The 23,948-nt window shown below is 36.8% G+C and overlaps 1 protein-coding gene across 1 annotated transcript in view; it reads right to left on the bottom strand.

Annotated features, from left to right (window-relative positions):
- MAP3K15 (mitogen-activated protein kinase kinase kinase 15) overlaps positions 1–23,948 on the bottom strand; it is a 97,218-nt gene that overhangs the window by 1,650 nt on the left and 71,620 nt on the right. Inside the window, exons 18-25 of the mRNA XM_032226197.1 lie at positions 23,153–23,258; positions 13,743–13,900; positions 11,896–12,079; positions 8,741–8,918; positions 7,932–8,106; positions 6,317–6,502; positions 4,616–4,721; positions 109–304 (exon numbers count right to left, since the gene is read on the bottom strand). Of these exons, the coding sequence (XP_032082088.1) occupies positions 109–304; positions 4,616–4,721; positions 6,317–6,502; positions 7,932–8,106; positions 8,741–8,918; positions 11,896–12,079; positions 13,743–13,900; positions 23,153–23,258 (1,289 nt within the window). The remainder of the gene's footprint in view (positions 1–108; positions 305–4,615; positions 4,722–6,316; positions 6,503–7,931; positions 8,107–8,740; positions 8,919–11,895; positions 12,080–13,742; positions 13,901–23,152; positions 23,259–23,948) is intronic.

The following is a 23,948-nucleotide window of genomic DNA, read 5'->3' as shown; positions in this document are numbered from 1 at the left end:
GTTGAGCTTCTATTGCTGAAGAAATTTATGCAATATGTAGATTATCATAAAAATGACTAAAATGTCAATTTGAATGTTTTAATGAAAATATTGTCCAGAGCGCTTTACCTGTTTGTTCGCTGCTTTAATTTATTTAATTGCAAGTTAAGTTTCTCTTCAGTGTCTGAGGACTGAGAAGAAGTAAGTGTGCACCCTTCAGCAGTAACTGATTCCTCTGGTCTTCCTTGCTGATAATCTTCCTCAATTTCATTTGCCTCTTTATCTACTTCAGTTTCTGATGCTGGTTCAAAATGAGTTCGAAGCTCTGTGTATAAAGCAGAATTGTACTAATTTTTTACTTCTTTTCTTGTAATATGAATCTATAATATTAAAATCTCCATTTCTAAATGATAGCCATTTAAAAATACCTGGCCTATTGCTTCAACCACTGGCCACAAGGCATCCTGATCAGCTGCTTCAAAGACGGGTTAACCAACAAAGTCTACAACACCTGCATCTCCATGGGGCATTCCCCCCTCCATGTCCTAGCTGAGGAAGCAGACATCAAACTTGCCTGAAACAAGCATAGCCCAGGGATGAGGTGGCAAAAATCCTTGGGGAAGGAAGAAACCCCGAGAGCACTGGGCTTCTGAGTGCAGGTCCAACTGATCGACTCAGTGAACAACCCCAGGCCCGCTGAAGAAGGTCATAGAGTTCCCCCCATCCCCAGGGAAGTGGCCTGATCACCCTGGTGACAGTCCCCATTGAACTGATCATCTAATCCTCAGGACAAAAAGCTAGTCTAGCAGACCTTCTAGACTCGAGGTACACCAGGTGCTTGGTCAAGTCTACCTCCTCCATTCTATAATTCAATAGGTAATTGTATATTTTCTTAATCAATTTGTCTTCTATACCTTGTAAAATCTTATCTAATTCTTGTGGTTCTTTTTGGAATCCATATTGTTCTGAGTCTTTCTTATATCTAGCCTGAATCTGCATGTATGGCCACCAATCGATGTCTATGCCTTTGTTCTTTTAGTTTTTGTCTTGTTTTCAATTCCCCGTGGTCATTTAAGAAGGTTTTGTATCTTTTTATTTTGTCTATATCTTTGGATAGATTAATGCTTCCATCACTGATAGCCAATTTGCTACTTTATTGTAATGCTTTTAAAAAATATTTTTTGCCATAACTGTTAAAGTAGAATAAAATATAGATTAAAAAATATAAGAATAACGGGGACAGTTAGAAGTTTGCTTAAAGGAAGTGTCACCATTCACTAACCACAAGATGTTTTAGCCAATGTCCCTATGTCAAAACCTATGTCAAAAGTCCAAACCACAAGGTTCAATCGAACCCTCACCACCCTCCAGGCCTTCCGCAAAGCCCTTAAAACCTGGCTGTTCCGACAGGCCTGGGGCTAAAGAACTGTTGCCCCCGCCTCGAATTGGTATGACTGTTGTGTTTTAATTATGTATTGTTTTTTATGTCATTTAAATTCTTGTTTGTATCCCCCTTCCCTGGTTGAGTTGTGAGCCGCCCTGAGTCCCCTTCGGGGAAAAGGGCGGCATATAAATAAAATCAACATCATCAACATCAATTAAAGTTCGTTAATGACATGTAATCCATACCTGTAACAAAAGGAGAAGTAAGACCTCCATCTCCTTATAAGGCTTTCTCCTCAAGGTAACCACTAAGAAATGAGTTAAGTGTTTCCGTGTTACGCTGCCTTTGAGAATGTATAAGAACGCATGCTTCGATAATGAAGGTTGTTCAGAACTTGCAATGCTAGCCATGGGCTAGCTTTCTGAACCTGGCTGCCAAATAAACTTTTCCTGTATCCTGAGAAGTCTAAAGCCTGGCATTTTCTGCAACAATTCTGGTGACCGTGGCAGGACTTAGAGCGATAATTTCGCTGAGGACGGAACAGACCGACCGGTGCCCCATTGAGGCCATCTCGCCCGTCTTCAGGCGCCAACAGAGACCTTTCTCTGGAAGAGGGCTGATGACCTCTCTTGGGCATCCGGAGGACACCACCGATCCAAGAATCTGACCAGGGTCAGGACAAGTTAATAAAACTTACGCCAGCTGGGAAAGAAGACGTCTGCAGGCAAGTATCAAAAGAATTGTAGACCCACTCAATTAGGAGTGGAAGAGGGGGCCCGATCACCCCCCTGAGCCCGGGATAGTGTCCCTTCCAAACGGAACCGGCGTATTTTAATGAGGCTCTAGATTTATGTTGGAGGTTAATCTGCTGCAGTTCTTGTTTGGTGACCGTGAGCTCCAGGGCCGCAGGTCAGCAGAAAGTGTATTAGAAATAGAACATGAGAGGGGGGGGAGCGTTCCTTGAACGCCCCTCCAATACATGTTGAAAAAAAACTTCAGAAAAGTTTTAGTAAAGTCTCTGGCAGAGAAATTATCCTCACCCCCATTGTACAAGTCTCAAGGAGGTTGTTTGCAGGGATTGGTAGTTAGAGACACATATGCTGTTGTTAATCAGGTTGCTGCAGCCTGTCTCAGTTGTGAAAAAAACAACCCAAAGAGAGGATGGAAACTTCCTTTGGAAGTCCTTCTGCAGGGCTCCCAGGTGCTGTGTGGCAAATAGATTTCTCCACAATATTCCCAGAAATTGGGATTTAGAGATCTCTTGGTTTTGTGTGTACTAAAAGACATTGTGTCAAGATTTGGGGTGCCTTTCTGTAGGGCCTCAGATTCTGGCCACCATCAGATAAATCAAGAGCCCCACCCAGATGCAAATGATGTGTTAATGAAAGTCTCCATATATTTTGATCTTTAAAAATATGCCAGCGTGGGCTGGGAGGTCAAGATAGAAGAATTTGGATCTTTAAAAATTAGCCAGCGCCACTGGCAGATCCAAATTAGAAACAGAACACCCCAGGGCAGAGACAGGTACTAACAATCTAGTGCTTAAAGAGATAGAACATTGGACATAACTTTGAGCAAAAGTAAGAAATTTAGCAGGTAATAAGAAGGTAAAGCCTATTGAATGGGAAGACCTAAGAAAGTTTTCCCTTTCTTCTGTCAATCCCCCTGAGAGTGACTATGCCTTTGAAAGGCTCTCTGCCAGGCTTTAGGAATGGAGCTCCGGTCCCTCCCTCTGCTCCACAGTGACATCACTGCCGGAAGTCCAGAGATTATTTTTGAAATTCTTTTATTTGGGTTAAGTCTCTAGAATAAAAGTTGGAAGCTATCTCACCCAATTTCAGTGCTCTGTCCACGAATCGCTCCAGCACTTAATGTCCCAGTTGTCACAGCTTGTGACTTGCCAAAAATGACCATCATCCCTGCTGCCATTCAGGTGAGCTTTCTTCGGACGTAATGAGGCAATTGCGAATTCCTCGTGGTTGATGAAGCACCTCTCTTTTCTTTACCACCCCTCCAAGGTGGCTTTGACACCATAGGGCCTCATGGTCAGCAGATACCATCTGTTTTTCATGGAGATTGGCGGAGCACTGCTATTTTTAGCTATTCTCACCGTGATGCCAATTGGTTCTCCACAGCAGGTTACTTCTGCTGATCACTTCACTGCAGCCAGCAGTTTGGGTCTCACCGGCTCAATGTTGACTCAGCCTTCTATCTTTCTGAGGTCAATAAAATGAGGACCCAGATTGTTGGGGGCAATAGGCTAACTCTGTAAACTGCTTAGAGAGGATTGTAAAGCACTGAAGTGGTATATAAGTCTAAGTGCTATTGCTATTTTGTACCCTACTAAAAATTTGTTCTGCACCTTGTCTACACACTGATGGACTATGGGGGGAAGGCTAAAGAGAATCAGGGGTTTAATTCCGTATTGCCACATGGGAATTTTAGATTCCGCTTGACTTTACTGCATTCAGCATCTCTTAGTAAACGTACTTTTTCACTTCAATCAAATGGAGTTGGGAGTTTTACTTCCCAAGGAGATCAGACTGTGGCAGGTCTGACTCTCTTCCTATTTTGATGGGTTGGTGACTTCCTCCTTGATAGTCCCTCAATTATTGTCTTTTCTTCATTTGTCTGGTGCCTGTTTATTGGAGTGTTGCTTGCTGGAGGGGATATGATTCCTTCCTAGTTTTTTTCAATTGAAATTTTAGGAAGAAACATATCACCAATAAGGATGGTGTATGTGTGTATTCTGACCATGTGTGCAAACATTTCTACTCCATTTGTCATTATCAAAAAAAAAATCTGATGATAATCTATGACCAAGATTTTTATATAGATCTTATACTACAAGACAAAAATCTAATGCCACTGCATTTTGCTACAAGACTATTGCTAATGAACATCTTTGTATTAGTCTACCAACCTCTATAAATTTAAGAGCACGATGAATCCTACAATTTTATCAGCTTGCCAGTAAAACTGAAATGTAACTTTTTAAAAACCTAAGTATTGTCACTTAGATGCCACTTTCAGGTATTGATCTATAGGGTTTCAGATATAAATTGGTATGGCGTATCCACAAAATACGTTGTAGCAACAGGAGCCTTCAGTTTTTGTTTTAATTTCACAAATGATGTTAGTGGTTCTTTTAAGTTATATTCGATGTGTCTCATTCTGTCATACTATATGTGTCTCAATATGTCATACTAATAAGGCTATGCACAGCATATTTAACCATGCAATTTCACTTACCAGGAATAAGAATAGTAATGGCTGCTTGAACTGCATGGCGTATTATATTATCCATTGCAAACATCCAATGAGGTTTGATTAAATGATTCCTTAATACTTTATTCACCTGTTAGAAAGAGGAAAACAAATGGTTACATATTAAATGTCCAACTTACTAATCAGGTAACTGCAGCATTAAATAAAGAAACTTGGATTACCATATTTTTGGACTATAAGACGCACCTTTTTCCCTCAAAAAAGAGGCTATAATTCTGGGTGCGTCTTATACATTGAATACAGCATTTTTGGCATCCCAAAACCCGCCCCTTCACAAAAATGGCCATGCATAGCCTTTAGGAGGCTTCCAGAGTGCTCCTAGGGGCTGGGGAAGGCAGACATGAACAAAAAATGTGTTGTTTTTTTGTTCAATCCCCCCCCCCCCAGCCCCACTCTATAAGCCTCCTAAAGGCTATGCATGCCCTTTTTTTTTTTGACAAAAAACAGGTCCTTTTTTGGGAGGTCTGCAGAGTGCGATTTTTTAAAAAAATTTGCCTATTCAAAATCTTGGTGCATCTTATACTCCTAAAAATATGGTAATAGCTCCTATAAGCAATTGAATTATATCAGGAAAAGACACTTTCTGAAGATTCAGTAAACATGGAGAACTTCCATTTTTATATATCTTGGGGAAAGGCAGCTGCTTCTATTTGAAGAGCATTACTGGTTGTTATCTACTATCAGACTTTCTTAAGTTTGTTAATTAAGTTATTAATTGGAGAATTAAGCTATTCTCCAAAGTACCTGACGGTAGGACAAGAAGCAATGGGTGGAAACTAATCAAGGAGATAAGCAACCTAGAACTAAGGAGACATTTCCTGACAGAACAATTAATCAGTGGAACAACTTGCCTCCAGAAGTAGTGAATGCTCCAACTCTGGAAGTTTTTAAGAAGATATTGGATAACCATTTGTCTGAAGGGGTGTAGGGTTTCCTGCCTAAGCAGGAGGTTGGACTAGAAGACTCCAAGGTTCCTTCCAACTCTGTTATTCTGGTGCTAATTAAATGTTTTGATACTACAATGTTTAGGCAACATTATCATTTCAAGACTTCTAGCTTAAGGAAAGCTTAATTTTCATGGTAAAAACTGGATAAATTGACAGAATGACTGTTTAATATCTGAATAAAACTATAATCACTGTTTTTAAAGAAAAGCCAAAATTTGTAGTGTTCAGAACATATATTTCCTTAGCATTTCAATGTTTTATTATCTGCAACTATATCCAGGCAAGGCAAAAGACTACATATGAAATAATGTATCTATACTGGCCATGTAAAAGTACCTGGGATATTTGCTTACTTAAGCCTCTATACACAATATATTTTACAAGTATCTGCATAGAGGAGAAAGTGAAATTTGTTTACAACAATTTTATAAATAAATAAAAATGTTCTGGAAGATTTTCTAGGTATGCTTTCAATCATCATCTGCAATGAAATGTTTATATTTAATGAGTGTCAGGCAGGCTTGTCTTCTGCTCTTTCTTCAGAATGCTATAACCTTGGTGTAATTTTCTTGAATTTTAGGTCATGAGACGTATTCATTTGCTCATACTAGAGAATATATACTAGCTGCGCTAAAGTGCTTAAGAATACATTAATGTTTCTAACAGCAAAACTTTGCCCTCCCCTGTATTCCAAATATTAAACTAGGATTGGACATACTGCATCTTGAAATCCAAACAATACTAATTGAATCTGATTGATTGAAGTATTGTCAAAATCAAGATCCATTTTCAACTTTGATATAGTTGATGCCATAATTCTGTGTTCAGGAGAGTGTATGAAATCTCTTAAAATCCCAATTATCTGCTTAATGTGAGCAACTGAAAGACGCAGCTCTTCAGAACTCTGAAAAATATGAACATGCAAAATAATTTTTTTAAAGTCAGAAATGATGAGTTCAACAAATGCTACAACTATTTTTAAATAAGTAATTCAAACCCATAATTACCCTAAATCACATTATTGAATCAATAAATTAATTGAAAAGAGGCTTAGTAGCTGGCTTGTCAAATTGAATATTGATAGTATAATTCAAAGCTACCTGTTTCATTTATTTTCATTTCTTATATAATTATATAGTAGTAATTAAGAATGGAAGAGCAGTAAGAGCCAGTTTGATGTAATGATTAAGGTGCTACAAACCAGGAGATTGTGAGTTCTAGTCCTGCATGAAAGCCAGCTGGGTGACTCGATCAGTTGCACTCTCAGCTGAAGCTACTTGACAGGATTTTGTTGTGAGGAAAACAGGAAGAGGAAAGGAGTACGGGTAGCCCTCTACTTATGGCCACAATTGAGGTCAACATTTCTGTTGCTAAGTGAGACATTTGTTAAGTGAATTTTGCCTCATTTTACGATTTTTCTTGCCACAGTTGTTAAGTGAATCATTACAGTTGTTAAATTAGTAGCATGGTTGTTAAGTGAATCTAGTTTTCCCATTGACTTTGCTTGTCAGGTGGCCATAGGTGATCACACTGCAAGTGTCATAAATATGAGTCAGTTGCCAGCATCTGAATTTTGAGCACGTGACCACAAGGATGCTGCAATGGTTCTAAGTGTGAAAAACTTTCATAGCTCACTTTTTTCAGTGCTGTTGTAACTTAAAGGAATTGTTATAAGTTGAGGACTACCTTATTATGCAGCTCACTGCATTATTTGTTAGAAAATAATAAAGTAGGGCAAAACATTTTTTTAAAAAGAAGGTGCAGCTATGCTTTAACTTTTTACATGCTGCTTTTTATATTTGGACTCCCGAGATTGGAAAAGAAGTAGGAGGAAAAATAAACTTGTTATTTCTATATCATATCACTTTTTATGACTCCCTCTATGAAAATTTCCATTTAATAATGTTTATTTAGTGTTTTTCCTAGTGCTTGGAAAGTATGACGAATATAAAGCAATTTTATGTGCATGTATAAAAGATAAATCAACTGATCCTAAAAGCCAGAGAAGGTTTTAGCATGAAATTTAGTTGAAATGTTTTTTATGTCATTGTGTGGGAATTGACTGCTGATTTAGTCCAGGGGAGGGAGGGAAGAAAACAAGAAGAAAGAAAAACAATAGGAAAGGAAAGGAAAACAAGAGGAAAAGAAAGGAAGCCAAATGTCTAGAAGAATCATGGCCAAAAATCAAAAGAAAAATGTATCATTTCTATTGACTTTCATATTGTTATGTCAACAAATCCTACCCTATATAATACTGTGTTTTAAAATTCTCATATAAAGCAATTATTTTACATAGTATTAGCTTTTTGCAAACTAGCAAGGTATGTTATTACCTGTGCTACACAATCTTGTAGATTAGAAGCTACTTGATTCTGCTCATCCTTAAGTATTTTATAAAGAATTGCACGACGTTCACTGTCCTTCCTTAGTAAGAAAAGACTAGAATCCTTTTCCTCAAAGGAAGGAGAGGAATTTCGCTCATCTGGAATTGAGCTGTCATCAGGAACACTGTGAGAAATAACAATATTCACAGAAAAGTATAAATGACCACATAAAATTATGAATAAAACATGTCCTAACGGTTAAGTAACTTATTTTATTGATTTAATAAAATACAAAAAAGATAAGTAACAAAAGGAGACTGGTGATAACATTCTGAGATCAGACTATTTTCCAGCACACCAACAAACTCCCAACTGGCATAAAGATCAGGATGCAAACTTCCTGACAACAATTGAAATCGAACAAAATGTTACCATCTTCCTGGAAATTCAGATGGAAATGTCAGCAAGTAAAAAATAAATAATTCTAGTTTCAGACTAGCCTGTACAAGTGATATAGAAGTCCTGAGTACCAATGCCATAAAAAGGACAATAAAGTAAGAGATGCACAACTTATTCAATTGCAGTATCTGAGTTGATACAAAGCTACTCCACATAGACATCAAAGATAAGGAATTAAATCTTGTGTGTGTGCACTTTTTTATATGTAGCACATTTGAATAACTTCAAATGAGTGGACTAAATTACCACCAAACTACTGTTTAATATGCCAAACTACTGCTTAACAGCAAAGGTTATGCTATACAGCTGACATAAAATTGCCACCCCCAGGCAAGTAATTTGATCATTGTAAATTTTACCTTAATAAATGGGAAAGGGGGCTCTTTGATTGAATTTCAGAAAGAGAACGCTTGGCTTTTTCAAATAACATGTCAGATTGCACATCACAATCTGGCGAGACAGACCCAGGCTCACTGCTACTACTGCTAACCTGCTCCCCGTGGACTGGCAGAGGCAGAGAAGCACTCCGATTATAATCTGGAAAAGAGCAAAAGAATAAATAAAAATGTTATTTGTTTCTTAAGCAATGGAAAAACTGGGCTACAATCAAGTTTAATTAAAATAGCTGTCAAATATAATCAAACAAGACATTGGAAAAGCAAAACCCAATCTAGTCAAGGTAGTCCTCGACTAGAAGACCTCCAAGGTCCCTTCCAGCTCTATTCTGATTGATTGACTTAAGACCACAAGTGAGCCTAAAATTTCTGTTGCTAAGTGAGACATTTGTTAAGTGAGTTTTACCCGATTTTACGACCTTTCTTGCAGCACTTGTTACATCAATTACTGCAGTTGTTACCTTAGTACCACCATTGTTAAATGAATCTGCCTCCCCCATTGACTTTGCTTGTCAGGTCACAAGAGGTGATCACATGACCCTGGAACATTGCAACTATCATAAATGTATTAGATGCCAAATGTATGGATTTTAATCATGTACAGTAACCATGGGGATACTACAATGGTCATAAATGTGAAAAATGGCCATAACTCACTTTTTCAGTGCCCTTCTAGCTTCGAATAGTTACTAAATGAACTGTTTGTCAGGTCCACCATATTCAGCTTGGCACTGTGCTGGCATCCTGCCATCAAAAGACTTGGAGGGGGGGACATGAGGGGAGACAAATGGGCAGCAATAAACCTGTATGCATTTTTGTCTCCAAATTTGGGAGGGGGAATGACAGCTGAAGTGGTGTTTTGCCTACTAGATGGCTCCATAGCAGGGGTGGGTGGGTAGAATCCCAGCAACGTTCATCAGCAAGCTGATAGAAATGTGGATGGGGGCTCACACAGAGTTTTACTGTTGCACCAAGTATGAAAAGGTCCCTGGTGCAAGACTCCGTAACATGGCTACGGAAATGGAACCCCTATGTGAACTGGGGGAGGTGGCTGCTTAAAATCTGATGAGCTGAAGTGAAAGGAAAGCTGGGGAAAGACTTAGGAGGCCCGAAGCCAAGGCAGGAGGTAGGAGCTACAATGCAGAAGTAAAAGAAGGCCAATCCTTGAATTCCACAGGAGTACTAGGACCTGCGGGAAGTGTTTAGTGAAAAGGGCTCCCACCCCATTGGTAAACTGACTGCTCCACAGAAATCCTGCCGGGTGCTAAACTGCCTAAGCCCAAGCTGTATTCAATGACTCCTAGGGAACTAGAAGAATTATGGGCTTTATAGACAAATATTTAAAATGGGTTCATCCAACTGGCCCAACCTGGGGTCGCTGCCCCGTTCTTGTTCCAGGAAAAAAAGGACAGATCCCTTTGTCTGTGCATAGACTGCAGAGGACTAAGTAGGGTGTGTGTTGAAAATGTCTGTTGCCCCTAATGAAGGACATGCTAGCCCAAGTGGCAAAAGGAAAGGTTTTTACCAAACTGGACTTGCAAGAAGCATATTACTGAGGCCGAATTAAAGAGGGTGACAAGTGGAAAACATTTAACTGCCCTTTGGAATGTGTTCAATTTAGAGTTCTCCCTTTTGGACTGTAAGGGCCCCCATTATCTCATTATCTCCCACTAAGAAAAGTGATGAGTCAAACTGTAGGGCATTTCGGTTTTGTAAAAACATTACACTTATGCCATCAAAGGACTGGGGAGGGCGACATGGGGTGTGTGTCAAATGGGCAGCAATAAACGTGTATGCATTTTTTTGGGGGGGGGGAATTTGGGACGGGATGACAGCTGAAGAAAAGCAGAACACCGTGCAACCTGTTCATGCCAAGGCATCTTCAGGCCATTTGCCCCGAGTATGGAAACTCAGATACTGCCTGACTTTACTGCAACCAGCATCTCTTAGTAAAAGTACCTTTCACTTTAAACAAGTGGAGACGAGGGTTTTTCTTCCCTAAGGAATCAAATTGCGGCAGGTCTGACACTGTTGTAAGTTGAGCAGTACTTGTAAGGTGAATCTTCTTACATCAGCAAAAGAAGAGCAATTAACTTAGAAAGTTATCTGAATAGAAATCATGTGATTCCAACAGAATATTCTTGATTAAGAAAGCTGCTAGTGATAAAGTATATTATAATTCTTTGCTGTGGTTAACTGTTGTAATACAGATAGTACTCAAGACCATAATTGAGTTCAAAATTTCTGTTAAGTGAATTCTGTCTGATTTTGTGACCTTTTTTGTCACATTTAAGTGAATCATTGAAGTTGTTGAATGAATCATGTGGTCATTAAGTAAATCTGGTTTCTCTTGTCAGAAGTTGGCTGGGAAGATTACAAATTGTGAGCACATGACACCAGAGCAGTGCAACTGTCATAAATACATGCCAGTTTCCAAGCACCCGAATTTTGATCATGTGACCATTGGGATCCTGTAACAGTTGCTTTGTGTGAAAAAATGGTCATAAATCACTTTTTTCAATGCTGTTGTAACTTCAAAGAGTCACTAAATGAATGATTGTTGAGTAGAAAACCACCTGTACTGAAATTTGTGTAAGGTTTCTTCCAATTCAATCATATCAATGCTTGTTCAGAAATCACTGTTTTAGAATTACTTTAAGTTCTCACTCAATTTTAGACTATAACCTTCTCAACTTTTCTCCTTTTCAATATAGAGCCATACTTAAGGGGAAAAGTGCTCTAAGATTATCCGGGAAATAAAATTCAACATGGAAAGTTTGCTCATAGTTTTTTTCTTTATCTATTTAATAAATCCCAGGATTCTTGTTTCATACAGATAAATCAGGGACGGTTATTACCATAACATTAATTGCACAATATAAGCAATATAGTGATCTATACTGTCAAAACATTAATCTACAATAGTTGTCAGACAGGATTGTTTTTTTGCCAAACTTCTCTGGCCATGCCAGAGACTGAACATGGATTGTTTGCAAAGAAAGCATATTTTTCATCAATGAATTATAATTCTTTCCACATCTGGAATTCAGTCAATTTTATCCAATTATTCTTACATAATTCTTAGCTGTGCTATAGACATAATGACTTTTTTGATTTACCTGAAGGTTTGAATGCAATTCTACTTTTCTTGCCTTTGTTCACTTGCTTTAAGAACGAGTCTTTCAATAAATCAGATGCGGTAACACGTTTATTTGGATCAGGTTCAAAGCAGAGTAAGATAAAAGCTTTAGCTTCAGCAGAAAGTGATTCAGGGATTTCAGGGTGAATTTTGAACATCCCAACCTGTAAGTAATAAAGGTTGCCTATGTTATTTGAAGATTAAAAATTAATCTAAAATTGCATTGTTTTATTGTGTGCATAAAAGTATTAAAAGTGAGAATAAAAGCTTTTCAATTAATTGAAGCTTATGCTAACTGTATCACAAACTATGTTTTGTCTCAAATAATATGACCTAAAATAATAACAAACATTTATGAAGCAGATCTATTGAATACTTCAGAAATTATTTCTGAAGTCCCAGACTAAAACACAGTCATTTTGTGTGTTACATTTGAAGAACAGCCAAGTTCCAAGTAAATCTAGGTCATGAGTTCCTGGCCAAGGAGAGGTTCCAACAAAGACATCAGGTCTTCATCAGACATATCTGAAAAGAATGCTACTTTTGCTCTAGATACAATATTTGCTTCTAATCTTTTAAAGACTTATATTGTATTCTAAATTTAATTTTTATGTAGTACAATATTCTATTTTATAGTTACCAATTAGGTATTTACAGCATTAAAATACTATAATTAGTCATAGTCAAGCAAATAATTGTAAGAATTTAAAAGGAGATTTAAAATGAGTATAACTTTTTAACTGCAGTGAAACCTCTCACAGAGATTTTTAAAGATCTTGATATTTTTTATTCAGATCCATCCACTGAAGTTTTTGGTACAACCAACAGGACCTCATAGACATGCACAATAATTGGGTTCACTTATCACATTAAGCCAAAATGAACAAACCACAGTCTAAAGTAACATGCAATGCACATTTAATCTACCATCTTCATTAGTTGATTTCAACTTATCCCCATAGAAAAAGAAAAGGCCATGTTTTGATTTATTTATTTTATTTTAGAAATTTTATATTGCCGCTTACTCTCACATGGGGACTCAAGGCAGCTTACACAGATATACCATATAAAAGAAATAAAAATAAAATAAAAGAGGAATAATAAAATAATAACCCCCATCCCCCACCCTGGCGACAACACACACTCATACAAACCATTTAATGGACTCCATCCTGCTCTGGGTTCTCCAGACCTGCTGACAAACGTCTTCAGCATCTTCCAAAAGAGTGTTAGAGTAGGGGGCAGTCTAATGTTTGGGCAAATGATGTTCCATAGAGAAGGTCTTTCTGGCTCCCGCCAGATGTATCTCCCTAGGGGATAGGACCTGCAACATTCCTTGCCTCCCCGCTCAAGTAGGTCAGGTAGATATGACCAGCAAGAAACTAAATTTATGGGTCTTTGTCTTGAATAAGGAGTGACGGCATAAATGAGGACTAGAAGGCTTAGAGTCTGAAAATTTTAACCTAATTAAATCAGAGTTTGTTTTTATAGATCACTCTGAAAGCAGACTTGTCAAGTTTATGTTTCTATCAATTTGGATATAGACTTAAATGTTTATTTTTTATAGGTACATTGCAAATCCAGCAGTATTTTATTTCAATGTTATTTTTTACATATACTCGCTTCTTACAAAAAGGCTGTTTTATAACACTAGTTTATGTCCTTGTAACAAAGAATCTTCATAACTATATTTTATTCTACACGGGCTGTTTGTGATGACAAGTTAGAACATTTAGCGCTTGCAAAACTGCTGTACACCTCCTAATTTAACAGGAAAGGTAAACATATCTAGATAACTTTTGTTCTCAGTCACAATTCAGTTCTTACTTTGAACATTGCTGCTTGTGGCTCTCCAAGTTCATGAAATGGAGCCCTTCCTGTTGACATTTCAATGATAGTACATCCCAGGGACCAAATATCAGCTGGTGCCCCATATCCTCGAGGGCCCTTATCAATAATCTCTGGAGCCATATACTGCAAAGTACCTAAAATTAGGGAGGATAAAAGAAGTATTATGTGAACAGACTCTTTTCTTTCAATATTTACAGGTGAATTTAACAGGTAGACCAATGTCAATACTGGCAACTCTTGACTGCTAGACTATTTTACTACAATTTGTTTAGATACAGTATTTGCCAATACATAAGGAAAAGAAAAAAGTTCCTTCCAATAATATTGAAAATGTATGCTTCAGTGCATCTTCTAGGCTTCTGTATATACAAAAACTTAATTATTCAACTTTGTACAATGATATTGTACTGAGAGAAAAAATTGCTGTTAAATACCAAATTTATAAATTAATAGATAATTATGTAAAATAGTTATATTATACCTACATTTATTTATATTCCTGAATTGAATACGAATTTATGTTCAGTAAATATATTCTGGTGAATATTATCCAGATTGCTGACCAGATATTCACTTACTCGGACTTCTGGTGGCACCGTAAGTCTCTGACGACGTCCCTCTGGGACGCTCCAGCCCCGAGATCGCGTTAAACTGCTAGGACAACATAAATCAGTTGTCTAGCAGTTTGAAAACTCTTTCGTCGGGGGAAGAGGAGAGCTGCCGAGCAAGGGTAGAGCTCCCTTAAACCCCCAGGAGCAATTTCTGGGGCTTGGAAGGTGTGAGCCCCCCTATAGCTCGACACTGCTCCGCTCTCAGGACGCGTCTGCTACTGCAGATCAAAGAGCCGCGACCATCCCTGCAATCAACGTTTTAATCTACATTTGAATAAGAAGCAGGCAGAGCAAATACTGGAGAGTTTTACAGCTGCAAGTACAAAACTTTAACTCCATTTCAGGAAGTTTCTTCTGTTAAAATTAACGAGATAGAAGTGAAAATGGCATCTGAACATTAAAGGGTGTGGTTAAACTGAAACTTAACAAGCAATTATCTCTTAAGTGTTTCATAACGTTGTTAAAAGAACCAAGAGTTTAAGATCATACAAAATAGCATTGACTTACTAACAAGCTGGGATTAGGTGGACTTTTTGGACTTAACAATTTGGCTGCAGATAAATGTGATTGAATAGCTGAAATGGCTTCAAAGCAAGTCAAATTAACTGCTCCAAAGAGCGCTGGCAGCTCTCCAGCCCAGACAAACAAATTGAAATCATTATTACCTCCTCCCCCTGCGGAGGTTTTAACTCTTGAAGCTCTTCAAGGTGCCTTAAAGGAACAGGCTTCTGTGTTAGAAGCAAAAATAGAAGAGAAAATCACAACTGCCTTTAAAGAGGTCTCTGATGAAATGTCTGAAATCAAAGATTTAATCCAAACCCGCAATCAACAAATAAGAGAAGATGCCTTTAAGGGTAACGTCATTGGAGGACAGGCTGGAAGAAATTAACCAGTCCAATGTGAATTTAGAGAGCAAAGTTGAAGATGTTCAAAGTAAGACTGAAAAGTCAGAGGCAGAAATTACAATGATACAATATAGAGTGATGGAATTTGCTTTGAGAAAAAGAGGCCTGAAAGAAAATAACCAGGAAAATTTGAAAGAGATTTTTGCAGAAGCTTTTGATGAATTAATTGGTCAACCCAGAGCTGAGTATGATTGGCAAATTGACAAAATTTACCACGTTAATTCATGGATTGCCAGACAGAGACAATTACCAAGAGATATTGTAATCTACTTTGCTACCAGGAATACAAGGAACCTGATACTACAAGCGTCCTATAAAACCAAATTGTAAAATGCAGGTCAGGAGGTGTTAGTATTGAAGGAAATTCCACCAAAAATGTTGAAATATAGATTTTTTTTTTAGTGGATGAACTCAGAAATTGTCAGATACAATACAGGTGGGAGGTTCCAGCTGGATTAGTGGTGAACTACTACTACGGGACAAAGATATCGTCTCAACTCAGTTTGGAAGGCCAGAGATTTTTACAGCAACGTATTAAAGGCTGGTCACCCTCCATCTCCAGGATTTAGAGAAAGGAAAGAAGCAGGAGAGGCCAGACAGCAAGATATTCAAGGATCAATGGATGCCGCTCAATATTTGAATCTTCTTGTGGAGACAGAAGGAATTATGGAGCAAAGACAAACTTGAGCGGCTACTAAACGTAAGGAACAAGAATTAAAGATGTAACAAGCTCAGACAACAATCCAAGAAACTACAAACATAAACACAGAAGCTGTGGGGGGAGCTAGACCGAAAATCAAATTACAGGATTTCCAGGTGGCTCTTAAAAAGCTTCAGGGAGATGAAGATGGCAATTAAATTTTTAACCTGCAACATTAATGGCTTAAACTCACCACAAAAAAGGAAAAAAATATTCCATTATTTGAAACAATTTAAAAATGATGTAATTTGCTTGCAAGAAACACATATCAGAACAAATGACCAGAAATATTTGATGAATACAAGATTGGGACAACATTTTGTAGCATCTGCTTCGGAGAAAAAGAATGGTATAGTTATATACTTAAGAAAGGATTTAAAGGCTGAATTAATCGAAGCAGACCCTCAAGGAAGATATATTGTAATTGAATTATTAATAGAAGGAAAGAAGACACTCTTAACGGTATATGCCCGCAATCAACAACAAGAAATTTTTTATAAATTGCTCCATACCAAGTTAATACAATGAGATTATAGATCATGTATATTATTGGGTGATTGGAACGAAGTATTGGATACCAGGAAAGACAAGAAGGGACTATTGCAAAATATTCAAACACATGCAAGATTATCTAAGTCTTTCTTTGATATGATGGATGATATCGAACTAAGAGACATCTGGTGAGAAAGGAACGCTAAAGAACAGGACTTTACATTTTTTCTGATAGGCACCAATCCTTTTCTAGGATTGATTTTATGTTAATCACAAATGATTTTCTTTCTAGGGTGAAGAAGACGAAGATATGCCCGAGAATTTTTTTAACAGATCATAACCCGGTTTGGATGGAACTGGAATATGGGAAGGGACTTAGAAGGTCTTGGATGTTAAATGAAAACTTATTTAGATATGAGAAAAATGTCAATGAATGTAAAAAAAACTGTTGAAAGAATATTTTGCTTTTAATATGAATAAGGGAACATCTATGGAAATGGTTTGGGATCCAAGTAAAGCGTATATGAGAGGAGGTTTAATAAACTTAAATAACCTATATAGATGTAGACAGGGGGAAAAACAAAGGGAATTAGAAGAGGAGATAAAGAAGAAAGAGCAGGGACTAATATCTAATCCAGGTGATAAGAAGACAAAAGAGGCAATTACTTTACTATGAGCACAATTTAATTTGTTAATCTCAGACCAAGTAGCTACTAATTTATTATATGCTAAACATAATACTTCTTGCAATGCAAATAAACCAGGTAGATGGTTAGCATATATGATGAGGAAAAAACAAAAATCTCGTACTATAGAGAAAATAGAATACAAAGGTAAAGAAGTTTACCAACAGGATATGATTAAAAAGGCCTTTTTAGAATTTTATACAAGACTGTATACTGGTGACAAAATACAAGGCTTAGACATAGATAGATACCTGGAGAAAGAGAAAATTCCCATAGTTACACATGAGCAAAGGGAGAGATTGAACCAACCAATAACTTCGGAGGAAATCCTCCTGGTAATTAAACAGTTAAAACAGTGGTTCTTAACCTGGGTTCGATCGAACACCAGGGGTTCAGTGAGTCAGTCTCGTGGGTTCGGCGGAGGTCAAGACACACACCCGACTCATATGATTCGTGATGACACGCCCCGCTTGTCCATCATTGGCTGCAAGTGATAACGCCACATCTCTTGGCCTATCTGTGCTGCAGGGAATTTGGTGCGCCCAGTAGTCGAATTGTAACTGTCGTGATGGTGCGTTGTGTGATTTTTTTCTTAATATTTTAATCCCTTCATACTAACTATGTCGAGCAAAAAAAGAAAGTGGTCGGACGAATATGTAGAATATGGATTCACATGTATAACGAAACGTGATGGGAGTCAGCGTCCTAACTGCATGATTTGCAATGCCAAGTTGAGCAATTCTAGTCTAGCACTGGCAAAACTAAGAGAACACTTCCTTAAGCTGCATGGAAAATACAAGAACACAACGCTCGCTGAATTCAAGGTGAAGAGAGCTAGATTCGATGAAAAGGCTACTCTGCCTGTTCTCGGCTTTGTACCCACCAACAAACCGATCCTCACAGCATCGTACGAAGTTGCTTACCTGATCGCAAAGCAGGGCAAACCACACATGTATAAATATATACCTAAATATATACCTATGTTTTGAATTTGAAAAAATCATATTTTATTTTTCCAATTAAGAAGGGTTCAGTGAATGCGCATATGAAACTGGTGGGGGTCAGTACCTCCAACAAGGTTAAGAACCACTGAGTTAAAAGTTGGGAAGGCCCCTGGTACAGAGGGATTGACAGCGGTTTATTATAAAAATTTACAATTAGAAATGGTAGAATCTCTTAAGGAACTATTTAATGGAATCCAACTGGAAGGAAGGGTACCACCATCTTGGAGAACAGCCTTTATCTCCCTGATTCCGAAAGATCAAGATCTCAGCCAGCCAAAAAATTATAGGCCCATATCATTACTTAATACAGATTATAAGATTTTTGCTAAAATATTAGCAAATAGGTTGATGCTAGTTTTACAACAAATGATTCACAATGATCAATCTGGTTTCATACATGGGAGACAAATGAAAAGTAATGTAAGACTAATTGTTAATATATTAGAGTATTTGGGAAAGAATAACCAAGTCCCCACAGTGCTTATATTCTTGAACGCGGAGAAAGCATTTGATCAAGTGAATTGGCAATTTTTAATGAAAATAATATAAAAGATGCAGTTTGGAGAGTACTTTATCAAGGCAATATACCAGAAACAAACAGCACAAATTATATTTAATGGTAGTCTAACGGAATCCTTTAAAATCGAAAAAGGGACAAGACAGGAGTGTCCCCATCTCCCTTATTGTTTATCTTAACCCTGGAGTTATTGTTGAATAAAATACTTGGGTCAGATGATTTACAGGGAATTAAGATTAGGCATTATGAATACAGAGTATGAGCATTTGCGGACGACTTGGTTGTAACTAACACAACCGGGGAAATCAGCTATAGGTTTAATGAACATAATCAATCAATATGGTCAAGTATCTGGGTTCAAAATAAATCTAGGGAAAACAAAGATGATAGTTAAAAATATAATTACAAATCAAAAAGAAGAACTAGAAAGAATAACAGGATGCGAGATAGTAAAAAAGGTTAAATATTTAGGAGTTTATATCACAACCACAAACAGGAAATTATGTAAGCATAATTATGAACCATTATGGCATAAAATACAGATAGAAATGAACAAATGGGAAAAATTACAACTGTCTTTCTGGGAAGGATAGCAGTAGTAAAAATGAATGTTTTGCCCAAGTTTCTATTTCTTTTTCAAATGATACCAATACTTTAAAAAGATGCAAATTTGGAAGAATGGCAGAAGGGTATTAATAAATTTGTTTGGGCAGGGAAGAAACTGAGAATAAAACTTAAAATAATGCAAGACGTACGTGAAAGAGGAGGTTTGAAAATGCCTAACTTAAAATTATACTATGAAGCAGTAGTTTTATCAACAATTAGTGATTAGATCAACTCAACAGAGGATAGAATACTGAACATTGAGGGATATGATTTGGTATATGGCTGGCATGCTTATTTAATATATGATAAGAAGGTGGATAAGATTTTCAAAAGTCATATTTTAAGGAATGCTCTATTACGTGTCTGGAAAAAATACCAATATAAATTAAATGATAAGATACCCATGTGGGCAGTACCCAGATACGCGATGGAGAATACAAGTATAGAACAAAAACAGGATGTAATCACATACAGAGAGCTCCTCAGCACAGAAAGAGGTGTACTACAGTTAAAGCCTTTGAATGTATTAAAAGAGGAAAGGGTAATTCAAACCTGGTTTCAGTATGGACAGCTACAGGCCAGATGGAAAAAAGACCAGAAAATTGGTATTATGCAAAATGAGGATAATTTAGTAAAACAAATTAGGGACCAGAGACAAATGCATATTAAAAGGTTATATAATATATTGATAGAAATAGATTCTGAAACAGAGCTAGTTAAAGATTATATGATAAAATGGGCACAAAATTTTGAAGACCAATAATGATGGAAACATGGGAAAAGATATGGGTAAGAAATGTAAAATTTACGCAAGCCCAAAACTTGAAAGAGAATTTTTATAAGATGTTTTATAGATGGCACTTAGATCCTAAAAAATTAGCTTGTATGTATCCGAACTTACAATCTAAATCATGGGTCATCAACCTGGTCCCTACCGCCCACTAGTGGGCATTTCAGGATTCCAGACTTCGGAGGTTAAAACTTCCTTTTGAGCAAGTGGGTAGGTGCAAGTGCACACATCAATAAACCAACGTGCGCGTGCACGCAAACAAGCAAACACATGGGAAGAGGAAGGGGAGGAGTGGAAACTGATAGGGACAGGCAGAAGCGGAGCAGAGCAGTTGCAAAATAGGATGGGAGGGGTGGGGGAAGGCAAAAACAATGGGGTGTTTTTGCCTTCCCCCACCCTCCCAGGAGTACTCTGTGGGCTTCAGCAGGGCTGGGAGAAGGGGAAAATTCCCCCGTTTTGGTAAAAAACGGGACATTTTTGCCTTACCCCAGCCCTGCTGAAGCCTGCAGAGTGCTCCTGGGGGCCGGGGAAGACAAAAACTTTCTTCTTTTACTTACCTCTTTAAAATCATGGTGCATCTTATACACCGGTGCGTCTTATAATCTGAAAAATATGGTAAGTACCTATGCCTCTTGATGGTTTTTCAAACATCTTTGCCAACTCTAGCTCTCATAATATTCTAACAGAGAATCATATTCAATCCAAATTCCCAGTCTGTATTTGTATCAGCAATATTTATTTTTTATTTTTTAAGTTAAAATAGTAATTAAAAAGTCCTATTTAAGCAGAAGGCATAATTGTTGATCTATTAAAAATAGCAAAAGTGCATAAAATGAATAGATGTGATATGAAATTCTAAGATTAGTGTAATTATTACAATATGAATTTGGGACCAGGAAGTCTCACATTCAAATTCCATTCAATTATGGATTTTGGGCCAGTTACATGCTTTTAGTCCATATCACCTGTGATGGTGACAATAAAATGAGGAGCGGACCTAGCAAATGAGCCTGTTAACAGTGGGATCTATCTGTGGGTTAAGGAGTGGATAACATTAAGAAATTCTAGATTATTGACTGTAGAAGGACATGATTTGTTGTTGGGATGGCATGCTTTCCTATGGTTCAAGGGAACTAAAACGCAGGGATATTTTAGAAGACATTACATATGTGAGGCTTTCTAATTAAACTGGGAAAAGATTAAAAGACATTATTTTAAAATTCCAGTCTGGTTATCAACTATTGAGGCATTTTCATATTCAATAACGTACAAAAAGGAACAAACAGATATGGTGAAATATTGAATGCAAAGGGTGAACTTAAATCTATGTAAGAATTGGAACAGCAAGGTATAAAGATGAATTGGTTTTCATATGTGCAAATACATTCTAGATATGATAAAGATTTTAAAATGGAAGGTTTCCATGATAAAATGACCGAGTTAGATAAAATTTGACAGGTACTGATGAAAAAGTGATTTAAAAACTGTACAGATATTTATTAGAAGTTAAATTAGAAGAAGAACCAGTTAAAGAATCCATGATTGTTTGGGGGGGGATTTTTGGAAATGGGATTGACTTAGACAATTGCAGAAACTGTAGTCTCAAAATTATAAAAGACAATGTCAACTGCATATAAAGAAAATTTGTATAAGATGTTTTACAGGTGGTATCTATCCCCAACGAGAATAGCAAGAATGTTCAAGAATAAATCAGAAAAGTGTTGGAAATGTCATCAGATACCGGGTTCATATTACCATATGTGGTGGACCTGCATAGAAACTAAAAGATATTGGACTAAAATCCATACTTGGTTGGAAAAAATGATACAAAAACATTGACTTTAAACCAGAGATCTTTTTGTTGGGAATCATACCGGAAACATACAATACAGAACTGAAATACTTGATTGTAAATGTGTTAACAGCAGCTAGAATTGTATTTGCTAAAAACTGGAAGAATGAGAAAACACCAATGCAGGAGGAAGTTATTCATAAAATAATGGAATGTGCTGAAATGAATAAGTTGACATTTGAAATTAGAGAACAGGAAGATAAATAATTTTATGGGATATGGGATCTATTTTATCAGTGGTTAGATAAAAAAACATGGAAATGAAAATTATTGAAGAATGTCATCAATATTAGAATAATAGAATGATTTAGAATAAGACATAAAAATACTTTATTATTGGATATATTGAAGATGATGTAATGAATTATTATAATATAAATGAACCCATACTCAGCATATCTTGTTTAAGATGAAGAAATAATAGTGATAGTCAAACAAATGCAGTATTATAATAGTGATGTATATAAATATATTTGATTGAAAATATGTGATTCTATATAAAATGTAAGTGATGACTATGGAAAGGATGCACAAAAACTCTGTGACCAATCGACACACTGTATATAATGGGAGATACTTTTATGTTAGATGTCTTGTCTGTCTATGTTTGTTGAAAAATAAAAAATTCATTCGTTCGTTCGTTCGTTCGTATATATATATATATATATATATATATATATATATATATATATATATATATATATATATATATATATATATATATATATATATATATATGTTAAAAAACAGTGGGAACTAGGTATCTACTTGTCTTTCTTACTATGAAGCTGATTTCCAGGTCCTTGGATTATAGAGATGTCCTTATTTAAAAAGTAGTATTTGTAAAAAACCAGCATTTAGCTAGACCCAATCTTATTCCATTTTCTTAGAAACATTTTCTCACCGACATATTGTTTGGATGAGCAATACTTTGGTCTGCATACTATCATTGTTTTTATTCCCTGATATGTATTTTGGCTATTATTACTTTCCGTTACTAGCACCAAACTATTACATTCTTTTTTGTGTTATTAGCATTTTGTACAGAACACTCTCCTGAATGGTGAGATTATTGGCAGAATGATGAAAAGTTAACTGAAGGATATTGTTCTCTATCCCCCCTATTTATTTTTATATACATTGACTACTGTTGATACTAAGTTCCATAGAATCTTACCTACAAAATGAAAAATAGACACATTCTAGAATATTTCTGTAATTACCTGTAAATGTTTCTGTACATGGATTGACTCCTGCAAGGCGTTTAGAAGTTCCAAAATCAGAAATCTTTACTACTCCACTGTACGTATTAATTAAAACATTGTCTCCCTAAAAACAAATAGAAAATAAGTGTAATGTATTCAAAACTATGGTAAACAATCTGTCTGAATTCTGCCTCTAATATCACTTCACTTATTCCAGATCAGAGGCAAAGGGTTTTTTCCTTCCCTAGCTCTATCTACTGTCCAAAGAAAATTCATAGGGACAGTGGTGAGATTCAAATAATTTAACAACCAGTCCTCTGCCCTAATGACCGGCTGGGTAGGTGTGGCTGGATAGTCATGTGACTGGGTAGGTGTGGCCAATTCGATGTCACTTACATTGAGGGGTGCCTCACCTCGCCCGACTTCTCCTTGCCAAACCCGGCCACACTTCACCGTTCCAGCCACTCTTTGTCACGCATGGCCGTTCACCTTGCCAGAGCAAGTAGTTTTCAAATAAAAAGAATGCTCACTTTGTGCAAATAAATAACAAACATCTTGACTTCAGGTTCGATGCAATTTGCAAAGTATTACTGCTCATTCTAGTCTCCTTTCCTACTAATAGGTCCATCTCAGATTGTAATTTGCTACAATCTCTCGTCTTTTGCATCGTTCTATGGGAGATTATTCTGAAATGTTACCTGTGTTGTTTGCAGCTTTACAAGTTTGCTTCCCCCAACTCTGTTTTTGCATGCAATTCTTACAAGTTATTTTGACATTCCTTTTCCTTTTTAAACACAGTAGTAATTAAGGTGCT

This window comes from Thamnophis elegans, chromosome 11 (genome assembly GCF_009769535.1).
Source record: "Thamnophis elegans isolate rThaEle1 chromosome 11, rThaEle1.pri, whole genome shotgun sequence".
Lineage (NCBI taxonomy): Eukaryota > Metazoa > Chordata > Lepidosauria > Squamata > Colubridae > Thamnophis > Thamnophis elegans.
The sequence above is the reverse complement of the archived record's forward strand: the minus strand, read 5'-3'. Positions and strand labels throughout refer to the sequence as shown.